Source organism: Rhea pennata, chromosome 2 (genome assembly GCF_028389875.1).
Source record: "Rhea pennata isolate bPtePen1 chromosome 2, bPtePen1.pri, whole genome shotgun sequence".
Classification (NCBI taxonomy): domain Eukaryota; kingdom Metazoa; phylum Chordata; class Aves; order Rheiformes; family Rheidae; genus Rhea; species Rhea pennata.
Genome location: NC_084664.1, coordinates 89,414,116 through 89,429,856, shown reverse-complemented (window position 1 = coordinate 89,429,856; position 15,741 = coordinate 89,414,116). Strand labels below are relative to the sequence as shown.

The window sequence follows — 15,741 nt, the reverse complement described above, 5'->3', positions numbered from 1 at the left end:
TTAGTTACACCACATAAACAACAGAGACAGCATCACCAAAAACAAAACAAAACAAAACAAAAAAAAACCAAAAAAACACACAGTTAAATGCAGTGAGCAGATGGGACGATTTAGCTGGAAGTGGAGAATGGAATGGGAAGGAGAAGAAAAAGCAAGTGGTAAACAGATTAGCAGGATTCTCCTCGAATTTGGGGTGCCTTACCTCATGTAGGATGTAGGGGACAAAGACTTTGGTTTGGCCCACTGGTACGGGTGCTGCGGCACAGACAGGTACTGCTCACAGAAGTTTCCTTTCCTGATATGCTGAAAGCTGGAGAAGTCTTCTGGTGATAAGTCAGCTGTTGGCGATATGGTCCCATGCTCCTCGCCAGCCGGTTCAGTTTTGAGAGTCATGGAGGGGGTGTGATCGATGGCGGTCTTCCTCGACTTGATGGGAATCCCATCGTTCATGTCTATCGTGCTGTCGGTGGTGAGGGCATTGATAGCAGCCACGATAGCAGAGCTGGTATACTGGTTGGTGTTCCCCAGCCAGGTCTCATCCGTGACGCTAACCCGCGGTGAGTTTTGTGGCGAAGGCGTGGGGGAGTGGTGCGGCGAGTAGGAGGTCTGCCTGCCGTTGAGGCTGTACTTTCTCTTGTTGCAGGGAGATGGTGGCCTGGAGTTGCGAGCCCCCAGCCAGCTTTCCTCCGTGATGCTCGTTCGAGGAGACGTTGATGGAGAGTGTCTCGGTGAGTTAAGCAAAGTGCAGGCCACCATGCTGCGCTGGTAGCCTTCCTCGGTGTCCGTGGTCTTCGGAGAGACGCACGGGGACTGCCACGGTGAGGTCTGGGGTGAAGTGTATGGATATGAGTAGTTGGACTCGTAGGAAGAAGCTTCAGAGTTGCAGCTCCTGGAAGACAAGCTACTCGCCGGACTCAGGCAGGACGGGTCTCTGTACGCCTCGATGTTCGGCAAGTTCAGCGTGGCAGTGGACGGCGGTCGCTTCACGTTTGGGATGGCCTCTTCAACCTCGTCATGGAAAAACTGGTTGTTGTTATGGTGAAGTCCCATGTAAGAGGTGATCTCGATTCTGGGGCTCTCTAGTGCTGGAGCTCCATTAGGTCTGACGTTTGGAGGCAGGTAGTATTCAGAGGCCCCGCTGTCAATATGTCCTCCATATCCAGCAGGATGATTTGTTGATGGGACAACTGAAATGACTGGATTTGATGTCTGAAGGCCATGACATGGAGCTGACAATGAGGAATGTGCCACATTGAGAGGCAAACCAGCGTTTACGTTTGAAGATGTATAATTATAGTGTTCTGGAAGAAACAAATAAACAAAAAGGAATGATATGAAGTGCGGCACATACATACTCACTTAGTAACAAACCGAGCTGACATGGAGGAACATGACACAACAGACAAAGACACAGCGCTCCTTAACACCCCAGAAGACGCGCGCACACAGTGGGAGATCAGAAGCTGCAGACTAGCGTCCTTGAAAACACCAGCAATTCGGCAGCGCAGAATAAGCTGTCTTGGGGGGGGGGGGGGGAGGAAAGGAGGAATGAGTCTGCCTTGAAGGCACTCTTCTTACGTAAGCCGTAAGAGCAAAACTCCATCTTCAAACAACGCTTCAGCATTCAGAGACCACAGCACTATCCAAGAGACACGCACTTTTACATAAGTGAGCCCAATTCCCTCCCTGCAAAGTTGGGATATGTAAAACAGGGAAAAAATAAAAAGTGAAGGCAGACCAAATCAAAGAAGACGATCAACTGCACTGTTTAAAAAATAATAAAAAAGGAAGAAAAATATACAACTGAAATTTCCATTACAGCGAGTTTCCAACTGGTTGCAGTTAACTAGGTTTTTGGAGCGAGACAGCTCTATTGACCTGCTGTGGTTTCTGAGACAGCTTATCCTCCAGCCTAACCAGCAGAGGCCAGGTGAGGGATCAGCAGGGACAGCTTGCTACTCCGTAACCACTGAAACTTCATTAAAACGCTCGTTTGCCACCACGGCGTGCTGCACTGAGCACTGCCATTTACCGAGGAGGGTTCCTTGAGATACACCAAAAGGCGCCAAAACGAAACTGGACCATACTGAACCCGCTGCAGCTCCACGCGCTGCTCAAACGACGACGAAGGCAGGAAATAAGAGCAATGGGGGAAAGAAAAACGGCTGCTTGGAGAGGAGCAATCCGGCCGTGGCGACTGATCAATCAATCGTGGCGAGGCCCAGGTCCACCTTGGGGGTGTGGGGGGCCTCTCCTTCCAGCATCACCCCCCCTTCCTGGCTGTCCCGCCGCACGGCGGCATCGCTCCCAGCCACCGCAAACATCACCCCTCTTCCCAGGGAGGGAGGGCGAAGAAACGCGGCGCGGCAGCTGTAACGCCGGTGCCACCTCAGTTTTGGAAACGCGCCCGGGAGGGTCCACCGGCACCTCTGACACGACCCCAGCTCCTTCACTGCTTCCTCCGGCGGCTGTGGAGGACGTGCAGGTGGCCCGGTGCGGCGAGCCTCTCCGGCAGCGGCACCCTGATGGCTGCCCCAGCTCTGCTCCCACCCACAGCTGGGGGAGCTCCAGCCCCACGTCCCAGACCAGGCGTTGCTGCAGCATCTGCCTTCAGCCCCTTCGCTTCTCACAAAAAGATCAGGGGTAATTATCACCTGTGTGAAAAAACACCACGAACCCTGGCTCAATGGACGACTCGGGCAAAATTCAAGCACTGAAGTCTGCTGGAAAACCCCAGCCCCGGCCTAACGTGCAATATAAAACCTCTGCCTGGCCTTGTGAATCCAGTTTTAAAAAAGAGGAGGAATAAAGACAGCTACCAGCGCTCCAAGCAACAAGCTCTCCTAACGCACGGGCCAAAGAATACGCTCTTTTAGGACTATGTAAATAATACATATTTTTAAGTAAGCTTTTACAGGGCAAAAGAAAACAACACGTGTGATACAACTTCTCACACAATCGAACACGAAATCAAAAGAAGCAAGGTCCAAAGCCTTCCAAATACACTTAGGCGTCTCAGCTTTCCAGACAGCCTTTAGAAATTTGCCCACCAAATACAAACACCCAAAAGCAAGAACTAGGAGCAGGACCAAGTCCTTCGTCTGTGAGCTAAAAACCACAGTACAACTACTGAAAAAGCACATTCTTCCCCCCCTCCCCGACTTCCGTATTTACAAAATTCATCACCCGCACACATTCGTCAACCGGCTGACGCCTTTCCTCACAGAGGGGAATAAGAATAAAACACTCAGAACTGAAATGCCGGTCTCCAGGGGGAAGGGAGGCAGAGAGGTGGCCACACGGGCATGGAGCGACATCACCTAACACAGCTACACGGGGTATTTTGGCAGCGCTAATAGGGATGAAAGGGAGCTAACACATTCCCCCAGGCAGAGCCTGACTGGTGTTACTGGGGCTCTGAGCTACGGAGGCCAAGGGCTCAGCGCAGCCTGCAAGCTTGGGCTCAGGTTTGCACTGCTGTTCAACAGGCCCTAATTTAGACAGCTTGCTAGCAGGACACTTGCTATGGGGTATTTTCACACCCTGAGCCACGCTCCGGTATCTGGCAGGTTAGTGCAGGTCTGCAACAGCTCCAAATATGACAACTCCCTATTTACAGTTAAGTATAACTAGGACCAGAAATTGGACCCTTTGCTTTCTGACCACTCTTTTGCATGTTGTTTTTTTTTTCCTTTGTAACAGCATTAAAAAATAAAATAAAAAAAAATCAAATAATCTTTTCCCTCAAGTAATTTCACGAGGCATAAGTTCCATTCCTTTCTACCCTTAATGGACAGATCCTGCAAAGCACTGAACACCATCAGCTTCTATTTATTCTCTTTAAATAGGAGTGCTGAACACCTGTGGCTCACCAGGGTTTTAGAGAAAGGGAAAGCTATTTAACACTTCCAGAGATGAAGCCAATCCTACTTCTGTGTTTAAATTCATGCTTTCACAACTGCCTAATGGAATTGGGTACTCTTCTCATTAGGATATTGGCACTTAATTTGTTGAGGCCCCTCCAGTTTCCAGGTGTCTAATTACCAGGACACTCATCTGAAAGCTTGGTGCAAAGCTCTTAAAGCTGTGAGCTTTCCAAGAGCAGAGAAGCTCAAAACAACTGTTTGGATGCACAAAAGGTCCAGGAGAACAGGGCAACAGGTGATAATGAGCAAGCCAAGCACCACACATTCACCCACATCCTGGCAGGTCCTAATATGCCAGTAAGGATTTGGGAACCTCCCTCAATTTAAAGGCAAAAGCTCCCATGAAGCACCAAAACACAGAGACCAGCTAGCTCTAAGAATGCATTAAGTCATCTCCTTATATATAAAGTTTCCTCTGGTGACCAGCCACCAGTGAGGCAGTGACAATCCATCCGATATCAGGAAACAATGACAACTTTTTTCTTTTTTTCCCCTCCCTCTGTGGCTCAATTTCAGCCTCGTGCATCACGTTTCCACCTCAAGTATTGCCAAAAGTCATAAGAAAGAGAGCAATGCAGAGAGAGGAGAACTGGGAACTGAGTGACCTACGATAAATTCAGGCCCGTTATTTTTGCTTAGGGATGACCTTCAAGCAAAAACCTCGAGCCTAAACAGCTCCAACTTACGGGAGGAGAAGGAGGAAGAGGGGATAAATAATAATAGTAATTTAAAAAGTGCTGTTTTTGAATTGCCCTTTCTCTGCAAGGGCGCAGACACCAGCCCCTCATTTCACAGGAGCCCCGGGCAGACGCGGGCGATGGCAGCGCGCAGGGGTCGCTGCCCAGCCCGCCGGTGGGGACCGGCCCGTCCCAGCGCCGCACCTGGGGGCACCGGGCGGGCGGGGGCCAGGCGCCCCCGCGGGCACCTCCCCATTTCTGCAGCGCTCCGGGCTACCTCCCCGGGGTCGTTTCCTCGTCAGGGGTTGCAGCGACGTGCTCCCAGGGCACGGGGAAGGAGAGCTCCTCCGCCTCCCGGAGGAAAACCTCCCGGGCGCCTCGCAGCCGCCGCCGCCCGGGACATCCGTCCCGCCGGGCCCGAGGGACCGGCCCCGGCCCCGCTCCCGGTCGCCGACCCACCTCCGCCGCCCTCGTCGCTGTGCTTGAACTCGAAGAGGAAATCGAAATCAAACTCCTGCTCGCCCTCCACGCCGGTCATGGCTCCGCCGCCGCCCGCGGCGACCCCCGGCCCCGAGCGCGCCCGGCGGCGGCAGCGCAGCCCCCGGCCCGCCCCGTCGGGCCCGCCTCGGACACCTGCTGCCGCTTCTGCTGCCGGCGGCGCCGGGCCGAACCGAGCCGGGCCGGGCCTCCGCGCAGCCCCCTGCGAGGCGCTGGAGCACGGCCGGCGCGGCGGCTCGCTGCTGCTGCCGCTGCGGGCGGTAATGTGACCCCGGCCCGACGGCCGGCCTATCTCGCTACCGCCGCCGCCGACCCGCCTCCCCCGCTTTGTTGATGTTTCCGGGTCGATGCAAACAGCCGCGTTGCCCTGCCCGCCCCCGTCTACTCCCCCCCCCCCCTTCCCCGGCCGGTTCCTGCTTTAGCAGCGCCGCAGGGAGCCCCCTCCTCGCCGGGGGCAGCCGAGCGAGGGGGTTTCACCTGCTCCCGCCCGGCGGTGATTGCAACCCGCGAAAAGCAGCAGCAGGGCACCGCAGGGCAGGAGCGCGGCTCTCTGCACCCCCCTTCCCTTTCCCATCCCCCCCCGTCCCCCCTGGTAGGCGCTCTGCCCGCCCGGCCGGGCTTGCAGCTCGTCCCGGGGGAGATCTGCGCGGTTTGCTCAATATCGCTACTTCGCACCGTGCTCCTTCGAGGGTCCCCAGCGCTTCACGTCTGCGAGCCATGAGGCTCTGGGCTTCGCCTTTGGTTTGTTTTTAGTTTTTTTAAATTTATTTATTTGATTTAGTTGCAGCACCCACTAGTGCCAACTGCTATAAAAAGCACAGTAAAGTGGCTCTTGCACCGTGTCGGTGTCCTCCGTGCGCTGCGGAGGGGAAACTCCCTCGGCCGGGGCTCTGCCCCGAGGGGGGCTTGCAGCAGCCCCTGGGCAGGTATGGCATGAGGCAGCGCGGGGTGTTCCCCCTCTCCGGCCCGTCGTTGGGGGCTGCCCTCTCAACAAGGTGGGAAGGTACAGTGCCTCTCCCCCGCTTGCTGCCTTTTACCATTTTTCTGCTTTAAAAAAATCACTTGAAAATGAGCAAACAAATTTCTCTTTCTGTTGAGAAATACACTTCTGTCAGATTATACACGCCCATTTTAAAGCCTCCAGCCTGCAAATGACCTCGCCGCCGCAGCAGCTAAGGAGCGCTGCAGTTGTCAAGCTTTCAGAATTTAAGGCCAGATTTCAAAAGGAATGATTTTTTTTTAAGGCAGTTATGGAAACGGCATTCCCTTATAAACTCAGGGAATACCATTTTCCAGGCTTACAGTTGAAAACTCCATTACAAAGTGCCAGGAAAACACATTTTTTTTCCATCAAAGCCAGTTACACTTTTTCCCCTCCGCACAGGGCCGAGCTGTGCTGCAGCCACGACGTGCCCCGGTGGCTCGCAGGCTGCCAGCAGCCCCGCAGTGGGGCCCGTGGGGGGCAGCCCCACGGCATGGCGTCCAGCACCCACCTTCCCGGGGCTGTGTGCCCACTGCAGCTGTGTGGCTGACAAGGTTTGCCCCCGCTGGGGTGCCCAGAGAAGGTGGGAGTAGCACCGAAATACCCCCACATCTGGGACACGCTTCTCTGCTCCTCCCCATGGTGGGGGCCTACAGCGTGGGTTGCGGGCGGTTTGATTTGCCAACGGCATAAATATTAGCGCCATCAATAAAGTATTTAGGCTGACAGCCATACCCGGAAGAGCGAGGAAAGATGCGCAGAAACGTATAACCAAGGCGATGGAGTACGTGGGGATGGAATAAAAGTGACGTGCCAGTTCAGAATCCGGTTTAAAACGGCGCCACTGAACGGGGGGAGGGCAACAGCACCGAGGGGAAACCAGTGCGCTTTGGCAAAGGAAAGCCCCACGGGTTGCAGCACATTTGCTTCACTAACAGATCAGTCTCCTGAGCCAACTCCGGCCAACCCCAAATCTCTCCATAGTTAACTTGAATTGCCCTAACTCCACTGATTGCAGCACAGGTCTGATAACTGACCCAGCACACTATCCACTCCAGCTCTAGTCAAACAGCCTGAAAGAGAAGTTAAATTGCATGTCACATTAACCCACAGTCATTTTCTGATGCAAAGGACTCTGCGCTTCGACCGGACCCAAAGAAAAGAGCGTGATGCACCAGGCTTCGCTCAGTAAGCTGTCAGCCAGGACAGCTGGCCGGAGTTTCTGCACAGGCTAAACCTGAAACAGCATGTTTGCCTTGACTGTCATCATCTAGCAGTCAAAGGGTACCATAATTTGCAGACAGCAATCCTAACTCGCAGGGCTCCCCTACGTGTTTCCTGGATTGGGTCCCACTTTCCGGCCGGCTTCATTTTTTTCAGTCCCTTACAAAATACATCAACATTGGAGCGAACTCTCACGGTGGGCTGGCGACATTTTAACTCAGGCATGAGAAATGCCACAAAAATAGAGAGGGGGTATCTCTTTTTGACAAAAGACCCCACTGCAGCTTTTTGCATGAACTGTCTCTGGGTGTAAGCTTTGAAGCTGGTGCGCTGCCTGGCCTGAAGCCTAGCGTGCTGAAAATGCTGGGCGCACGGTCCTCGAGGGTCCAGGAGTGCAAAAGGCGCAAAAGGTCATTGCAAGCAACTCTATTAAATAAAACAGCAATAAGTGACACACATCTCAAAAGGGGCTCGTACGCCCTAAAGGCAGCACCACAGTCACAGCAGCACTTGCAGCAGCTTTTGCATTGGCAAGATCCTCCCAACTGAAATGAGCCTAGGGAGTGGAAATATCTGTGTGGAAAAGAAAATAAAAAAGGGGGGGGGGGGAGAAAAGACGTGGGTACCGAGCGCCCCGTCCAGCCTTCCTGGGGCAAACTCGGGGAAGGGAGCACTGCAGGCTGGGGGTGACCCAGCCCGAGCCCACAGCAACTTCCGACGGGCTTCGGGCTCCCGGTGCCCCGCGGGACGCCGGCGGCCTGGGCAAAGCCAAGGCGCCCCCGGACGAGCAGCAAACCGCGGGACCGGGAGGCAGCACTGGGGGGACCCTCCTACCCCCGCCACCCCCTCCCGGGGCAGCTCCCGCTGCCCCTCGCTCGCCGCGCTGCTGCCCTGCGCTGCGCCAAGGAGCGCACAAGTTTTACTGGAGGAGAAAGCGGGGCTGAGTAGCGATGCGTTGGGGAAAGAAAAATGTCCTAGTTGGCACAAAAGAGGCTAAAGTGGGTCCTTGCTGCCGGAATAATAAATAAATAAAAGGCAAAGCAAAAAGCTGCCCCGCGCACGAAAATGTCCCCTCCCCTCCCCAAAGGACCCCCGCTGGCAGCGAAGCGCTCCCCAGCCCCGCGCATGCCTGGGAGCAGGGCTGCGGCAGGGCACCACGCCGACCGCGGCTCGGAGCGAGCGGTGCCGCCGGCGGGACGTCGGGGGCGGCCGGGGCGCGGCGCCCGCCCTGCCCCGCGCCCTCCGCCGGCTCCTGGGGAAAAGCTCCCAATTACAGCGCGTATCCTGCCCTCTCCCTTCCCTCCTCCCCCCCCCCCCAAAAAAAAAGAGACAAAAGAGAAAAAGGGGGGCACGAGGGAGCCCCCGCGGCACTTTGCAGCCTCTCCCGCCGGCTCGCTCCGGGCTGCAGCCGCCGGGCCGGGCCGGGGGCGGGAGGCGCCGGCGAGGAGACACCTATTGGCAGGCGGCCGCCGGCGAAACCCCCGGCGGCCGCGGGGAAACACCGGGGGACACCGCCGCCCGCCCAGCCCGCAGCGCCGCGGCCCCGTTTTACCTTCCTCCGCCGCCTTCATGGTGCCGCCGCGCTGCGGGGCCGCCGCCGGCCCCTCTCTCCCGCTGGCTGCGTCCCGCGACGGCGGAGCGGCGGCGGCCGGCGGGGCAGCGCTTGGCATCCACCCGGCGGCGCGGGGGAGCCCCGGCGCCGCTGCCGGCGCCGCCGCCGGCCCCTCGCCGCCCGCCCCGCGCCCGCGCCCCCCGCCCGCCTTCACGCCGACGGCGCCGGGGCCGCGCCGCCCCCGGCAAGGGCGCCGCGCCCGCGGAGGCGCCGGAGCTGGCCGCTGCCGCCCGCCCGCGGCGCGGTCATGGAGAGGAGGGCGGGTGTGCGTGGGGACTGCGCCGGCACCGCCCGCGCCCCGCCGCGGGCGCGGGGCGCCGGGCCCGGCGGAGCCGCCCGCGGTGCCGGCGGCCGGGCGCTAGCGGGAGGCGTGAGCGTGCGCGGCCGCGGAGTCTCGCTCTGACGCAGGGCTGCGCGCCCGGCGCCGCCTTTTTAAAGCTGGAAAACACCCCCCCGCCGCACACACACCCCTCCCTCCGCCGCCAGCCCCGCTCTCTCCCCGCCCCGCGCCCCGTGATGTCAGCCGGGCCGGCGCGGCGGGCCGCCAGCGGGAGGCGGCCACCGGCGGGCACCGACGGGCCCCGGCCGCCGCGGGCCCGCGCTGCGCCGCGGGGGCAAGGCGGCCTCCCGGCCCGGCTCGGCGCGGCTCGGCCCGGCCCGGCCCGGCTCCGCCGCCCGCCAGCGCCGGGCGCCCTGCTCGAGGGAGCGGGCGGCGCGTTGGGGTCCGGGAGTGGAGAGACGGGCGGGAGAGGGGGAGGCAGGGAGAGAGAAAAAGACGAAGGAGAGAGAGAGAGAGAGGGAGATACAAAAAAAAAAAAAAAAAAAAAAAAAAAAAGGCAGCCTTGCATGCTGAAATCATTATGTAAAAAATCGCAGGCTTCCCCCGCTGTGGAAATTTGGAAAAGAGCGTCAACTGGCAGGCGAGAGAAAGGAAAATCCCATTCTGCTAAATTACTAACAGACTCGGAGGACTTGGTTTCAGTCGCTCCAGATTTATTATTATTATTATTAGTATTTTATTTATTAGTATTCTGTAAATATCTCAGCAACACAGTTGCGTCTCATCACTTCGTAGAGGGGGAAAAGAGAGGTTTCCAAGGCTTAGCGACTCCTCCTCCCGCCTCCCACCTCCGGGATGCCCCGTCCCGGCCCCCGACGTGACACCCGGCTCGGGCAGAGCGGGGAAAGGCCCGCTCCCCTCCCCCCTCTTTCCCCCCTCCGCCCTCCCGCTGCCCCCAGCTGGCAGAGGGGGACCTTTACTCTCCTGTTGGAATTGGACGGCAGCAAACGGAGAGTTAGGGTGGTTAGCGTATGTGGTGTATGAAGGAAAAAAAATCATAAATCCAGTGCATGACACTCATATGCGGTTGAAAATAAACCCAATATAAACGAAACCCTGCCTGCTCCTGGGGAACAGGAGGCCGTAGCTGATTCTTCGGGGCAAGTTCTGCTACTAGGTTATCGCGGAAAAAAGTTCAGCGAGCGTAGCGAGGAAGCTGCCTCTCGCCAAGCCAGGCAAGACCCGCGCAGGTCGGGGAAACGGAGACACTTCTCTGTCAAGAAAAACTGAAAGGAAAAAAAAAAAGAGAGAGAGAGAGAGAGAGAGGGGGGGGGGAGAGAGAGAGAGAGAGAGAGAGAGAACCCTGAAACGCCACAACCCCCTACGTTAGAGCCTCCCCGCGGGCATCCCAAAGGGTTTCGCCGAGCCCCGACGCCGCGGTGAGGGGCGCAGGGCCGCAGGGGCGGCCGCCAGGGGGCGCGGCGGGGCGGCCCCTCCTGCGGGGACGGGCGGGGGCCGCGCCGCCGCCGCTGCCACCTGCGGAGCCTGAGCCCCTCACCGCGGCGGCGGGTGTTATCCCGGCTCTCTTCCCCGGGACTCTCCTGCCCCGCTCCCCGCTGAAATGACGGAATCCCCCGTCTGTTTCCTCCTGTTTAATGCCGTTGCCCAGACCACCGTGGCGCGGCTCCAAGGCCCCGGCCGGCGGCGGCGCAGCGCGGGCTCCCGGCCCCGCCGCCGCCCGCCCCGGCCGCGGCCGCGGCCCCGGCCCCGGCCCCGGCCCCAGCCCCGCCGTGCCGCGGCAGCCCGCGCGGGCGGCCGCCCCGGGGGCCGGGCCGCCGCCGCCGCTCCTCTTCCCCTTCCCCTGCGCCTCCCTCCGCCCCGAGTTTGTTTACAGCCGCTACTAGGAGAGACTGTTACACGGGGCTTATTTTAGGAGTTGGTGATGACTAACGAAGTTAAAAGGAGCTTAGTACAGAAAACAACCCTATTTTTAGACGGCTGTTGTTTCAGTGGATTATTGTAGCAAATGCGCCCTGGCCATTTTTAAAAGCCGCTTCCCAGATGCCAAGTCCTTTCTTCTGCGCTGCCGCAGAGGCGCGCGCCTGGCCGGCCCCTGCAGCAGGCGTGCAGTCATTGTTTTCTTCATTTTCCTAAATCTAACGGCTAAACCCTACCCGTAATTGCTATGGCTACAATTGGTTTTAATTAATTCCGACTTTCCAATACACAAGCCTACGACTCTTTCCACAGGAAAAAAAAAAGAAAAAAGAAAAGAAAAAAGAAAAGAAAAAGGGGAAAAAAAAGAAAAAAAAAGGGGGGGGGCAAAGACAACCTCGGAGTATTCGCAGCAAATTTGCAGTGACCTCCAGCACTAGGTCAGCAGGGAACTGAAACGGGATCTCCCTTGCCTTTGCCGTCATGTCTAGCTCTCCTGCAGGACTTTTTTCATCTCCCCGGTGCTTGGCGAAAGAGAGAAGTCTCTGCTTTCAGCTCCAGCGGTGCCCGGGGCCGGGGGCTGAGAGGGCCGCGCGGATGCCGCACGCTGCCGCGCTCCTGAGGCCTCCCGTCCTCCCTTCCAGGGAAGGGCCGCCTGCCGCTGCGCCCGGACGGCAGGGACCAGCGCACTGGCGGCGCTGGCCTCCCTGGACGCCGGCCCGTCTTTCCAGGGCCGGCCCTGATCCCTGGTGGTCGGGCGGCAGCAGAGCCGCTCCGCGGAGGCGTGGGGCCGAGCAGAGAGCCCCGGCGCAGGCAGCGGTCGCCAGCCCACCGCCGCCGGGAACCCCTCGGAGGGGCTGTGCTGCCTCCCCGTGCCCCAGGCCTAGGGGAGCGAAGGCAGCAGGCTCGCTCCACGCCGAGCAGGGGCTAGCGCTACCCCCCTTCAAAATGGAGCCTTTGCTGCTTGTAGTCAGCACTTAGGTGCGCTGCCGGGGAGAGTCCGGCCGTTGGCTCTGCCTTTTTATCCTTGGTGAGTCTGCAAGGCCCCGATAACGTGGGAAAACTGGACTGCATGCCTGAGCCTTTAAGACGATGCTGCTGGGAAAGGGGCAGCAGCAGTGCGGCACAGCTTTCCCGCCTGGGGGAAGACGACCCGACCAGAGCCAGAGCTGAGGGGTTCGGCTGAAGGCAGTGCAGTGCAGCGGGGAATGGAGCTGGCCCTGCTGCCTCTGCCGTGTGGCATAGACTCTTGGGGCTGGTCCTCTGTTAGATGCAAGGCTGCCAGGAGGACGGCTTGGGATATCACAGGAGGGGAAGAGGCAAACACCGCGGGGGTGAATATGCGCTTTTTTGATCACTTTTGCTCCTTCCATACATCTTTGCAAGCAAGGCTGTAAACTTGCCCTCTACCCTCAGCTCTTGCATGCAAATGTACTATTATCCTTAAAAACAAACAAACAAACCGTGGAGTATTTGTACAGGATGTTTTAATCAAAGAAGAGACTGATTCATGCACATTAGATTACTTTCACATTATATTGTGTCGTGCATGTGTGTGTGTTATTCCTTCCTTTTACTTTTCTGTCCCTTTCTTTTGGACCTCCACAGACTGAGAGGGATGGTTTGCCTGCCACTTCCGAGTAATTCAGTGGCTACAGTATTCCCAGGCTACACTGCACCTTCCTTCACTCTTCCAAAACGCGGCCGTTGCCTCCTCCTGGGAGGCTGCAGGTTAGTGGTGCAGCGCGTGGGGCTTCTTAGGGTCTGTGCTCCTGTCTTTTGGGTCTTGGCTGCTTCAGAAGCATCAGCATCAGTCCGGAATTTCGTTCATCGTAACAAAAGATTTGTAAGTAAGTCTCAAACCTCCCTAAACCAAGTCTCCAATTACAGTCTTGCTAGTTCCGCGCTTTGAAAGTGGTAACCAGATTCGCTGGGAATTGAGAGAGCAGCACTCGGAGAGCAGTGTCTGTGGCTGGTACCCCACTGCTTTGCAAATGCCTCAGCCTTTCCGGCAAGCAAACGCACTAGCAGGGGCCAGCCGCTGCAGTACGTCCCTAAGAGCAAAGAGGTGGCGAGGAAGCAGACACTCGGCGCAGCCTCTTCGAGGGGCTGCCAGAAATCATTTCACCACTTTTAAGGTGCATTGCACTTAGCAGGACAAATGCCAGAGGAGGGATTTTGTGTGCTTGAATAATGTTGTAATTTACCTTATAACCAGTCTCATTACGACTTTGAGTGCTCTGTTGATTTACCTGGCTTTTGATTTAGTGGACTCTTTTTAAACGACTATTTAGGAAGCCAGCCAAGGACTGCAGGCAACAGACCTTAAACCCTTCTGGAGCTACAGTCACCCATTCAGACACTGACTTTTTAAAATAAAGACAGACCAGGCCCGTATACAGAAAGCAGAGACTGAATTAAACAAAGATGTCAGTTCTGGGAAATAAATTCATGAGGATACACATAGCATTGGCGCTCCTTTCTTTTACTTTGCCTTTGCCTCGTCGAAAAAAGCTGAGTCCCGGGCAGGGTGCTCCTTCTGTGAGAAGGAAGCGATTTCCTCCAGGAACCTCGATTCTGATTCCCGCCGGGAATCCTGACTGCCAGGAGTGCCCGGCGGCATGCAGGGCGCTCCGCGGGTGCTGCAGCCGCTCGCAGCCCCGGGCTGCCGCGTTCCCGAAGGCTCCGCGTGGTGCCGGGTGCGGGAAGGCTGAATCCTGGCTCCCTGGCCACAGAGCCTTCGCCTGACCCCAGGGTCGGGGAGGCAGGTTCTCTGCTTGCACAGTGCAACCACTGCCAACCTAAAAAATCCCGGGGCTCTTCTCTTCTGCTGTTCCTCTTGGGCACCATAAATGAAATGTGCAATACAGTGATTGTTTTTTTTTTCTTTTTTTAAAAAGAACTCATGCATTTACTGATTTTGTTTGTAAAATATTATTAGACAACAGGTGATTTTTAGTACTTGTACAGCACGGGCAGCTTACAAAGAAGCAGTGATAAAGTTTTCTGGCAGACCACACACTCGAGCTCCAGCAGTATTTCAGGTGTTTCAGACTTCTCTGGTTGCTGGTGCAGAGGGAGGTGACGAGACTTTTGCCTCGCCTGAAAATATGTGGCTAAGCAGAGCCCGACGGGGTGCACTGGAAAACGGGGACTGAACCTGGCAGCAGAGCAGCCCCTTCTCCAGGGGAACGGAAAAGTGAAGCTTGTGGTGTCTGCTGGTGGCCGAAGCCCGTGGTAGGCGCTGATTCCCCTCCGCTGTGCGGGCGGCTGCTTGCACCTCCTTCACCCCGGCGAGCGCGCCTTCGCTTCCAGGCCGTGCAAAGCACTTCTTTTCTTCCCCAGCTCCCCCTGATTCAGCCATGAGGGGGGATGGCTGCTCGAGCCGGGCGATCGCGGGGAGTCCTGGGGGCCGCCGTGTGGGGACACCACACCACCCAGTGCTGCTGCGTGAGCTCGCACTTGTCAGCAACCGGGAAGCGTCACGCGGCTCCCCCACCGCGATGGCAGCTCCCTTCCCTCTTGGCAAGCTGACGAGCTTTACGCTCCCTGGAAAGTCTGCTTTTAGCCTCCTTCCCTCAGAGCTGGGCCCCAAGCGCATCTCCCCTTTGAGCCAGATGACACCCAGATGGAGCAGATCAGGCCACAGGTGCTGCGGGTCGAGCCGTGCTCACAACCCACGGCCTCGGGGGCCCAAGCAAACCTGAAGTCATCTCTGTCAAGCGCACACGTGCTACTGTACCATCTCCCTCTGGTGCCAAGGCTCCAAGTCCTTGCTCACGGCACGCGTCTGGCAACGGTTAAGGGTCCTTTGTGATCTCCCTCCCCGTAATCGGGGGCTGGCCTGCTCCGGACTCCCAGTTTGGTGCTGGGAGCATCCCGGTTGCACGACCCAGTGGGGAGCCCTGAGCTCCCCTGCTGCAGCGGCAGCCCTCATTCCCAAAACCTCAGCTGTGCTCCCCTGTACTTGTGGGGCGACTGCAATCCCTGCGTTGCTCACCACGAGCCCAAGCCTCTTTCTGCATTAGTTTCCTCCTGCTCTATTTCATTAAACTTGCATTTAAATGTGCTATTGGTTCTCCCTAAAGGAATAACCTTCCACTGTGTAATATTGAATTCCTTTGTATTAGCCCCTTTCCCCAGCGGCTCCAAATCCTCCTGTAGTCTGGTGCATTCCTCAAATTTATCTGCAGCCTCCCCTCCTATCATGATGTCATCGGCGTCTGGACACCCAGCAATTCGATCCAACCTCCGGCTCATTTATATAAAACTCTTGAGCAGAGCAAGTCCCAGCCCTGAGCCCCAGGAGAGCCTGCCTGTTAGCGCTCTGCATGTGCACAGTCCTATTTATTGTACTTCTTTCTTCCCTACCCAACTTTCTATCCTTCTAATATTGATACTCCAACACTTGTATATTTTTTACTGACCTCATTTTTCTGATGCACAATCAGTAATCTTATTAAACTCTGGGAAACAAAAAATCATTGCTTTAAACTTTTCTGGGCTTACCTTCATGAATAGTTAGGATTTGGACTTCTGTAGTAGCAATTTTGACCATGTCCCCTTGCGCCAGATACCTGAAAACACCAGTTCCTGCTTAAACCTCC

General features: G+C 57.1%; 1 protein-coding gene across 3 annotated transcripts in view; it reads right to left on the bottom strand.

The window, feature by feature from the left end:
• Positions 1-9,002, bottom strand: part of NFATC1 (nuclear factor of activated T cells 1) — a 115,616-nt gene extending 106,614 nt beyond the window's left edge. For all 3 annotated transcript variants that reach the window (XM_062569872.1, XM_062569873.1, XM_062569874.1), the window contains exons 1-2: positions 8,860-9,002; positions 203-1,301 (exon numbers count right to left, since the gene is read on the bottom strand). In XM_062569872.1, the coding sequence (XP_062425856.1) occupies positions 203-1,301; positions 8,860-8,977 (1,217 nt within the window). In that variant the 5' untranslated portion in view covers positions 8,978-9,002. The remainder of the gene's footprint in view (positions 1-202; positions 1,302-8,859) is intronic.
• Between the last annotated feature and the right edge of the window lie 6,739 nt (positions 9,003-15,741).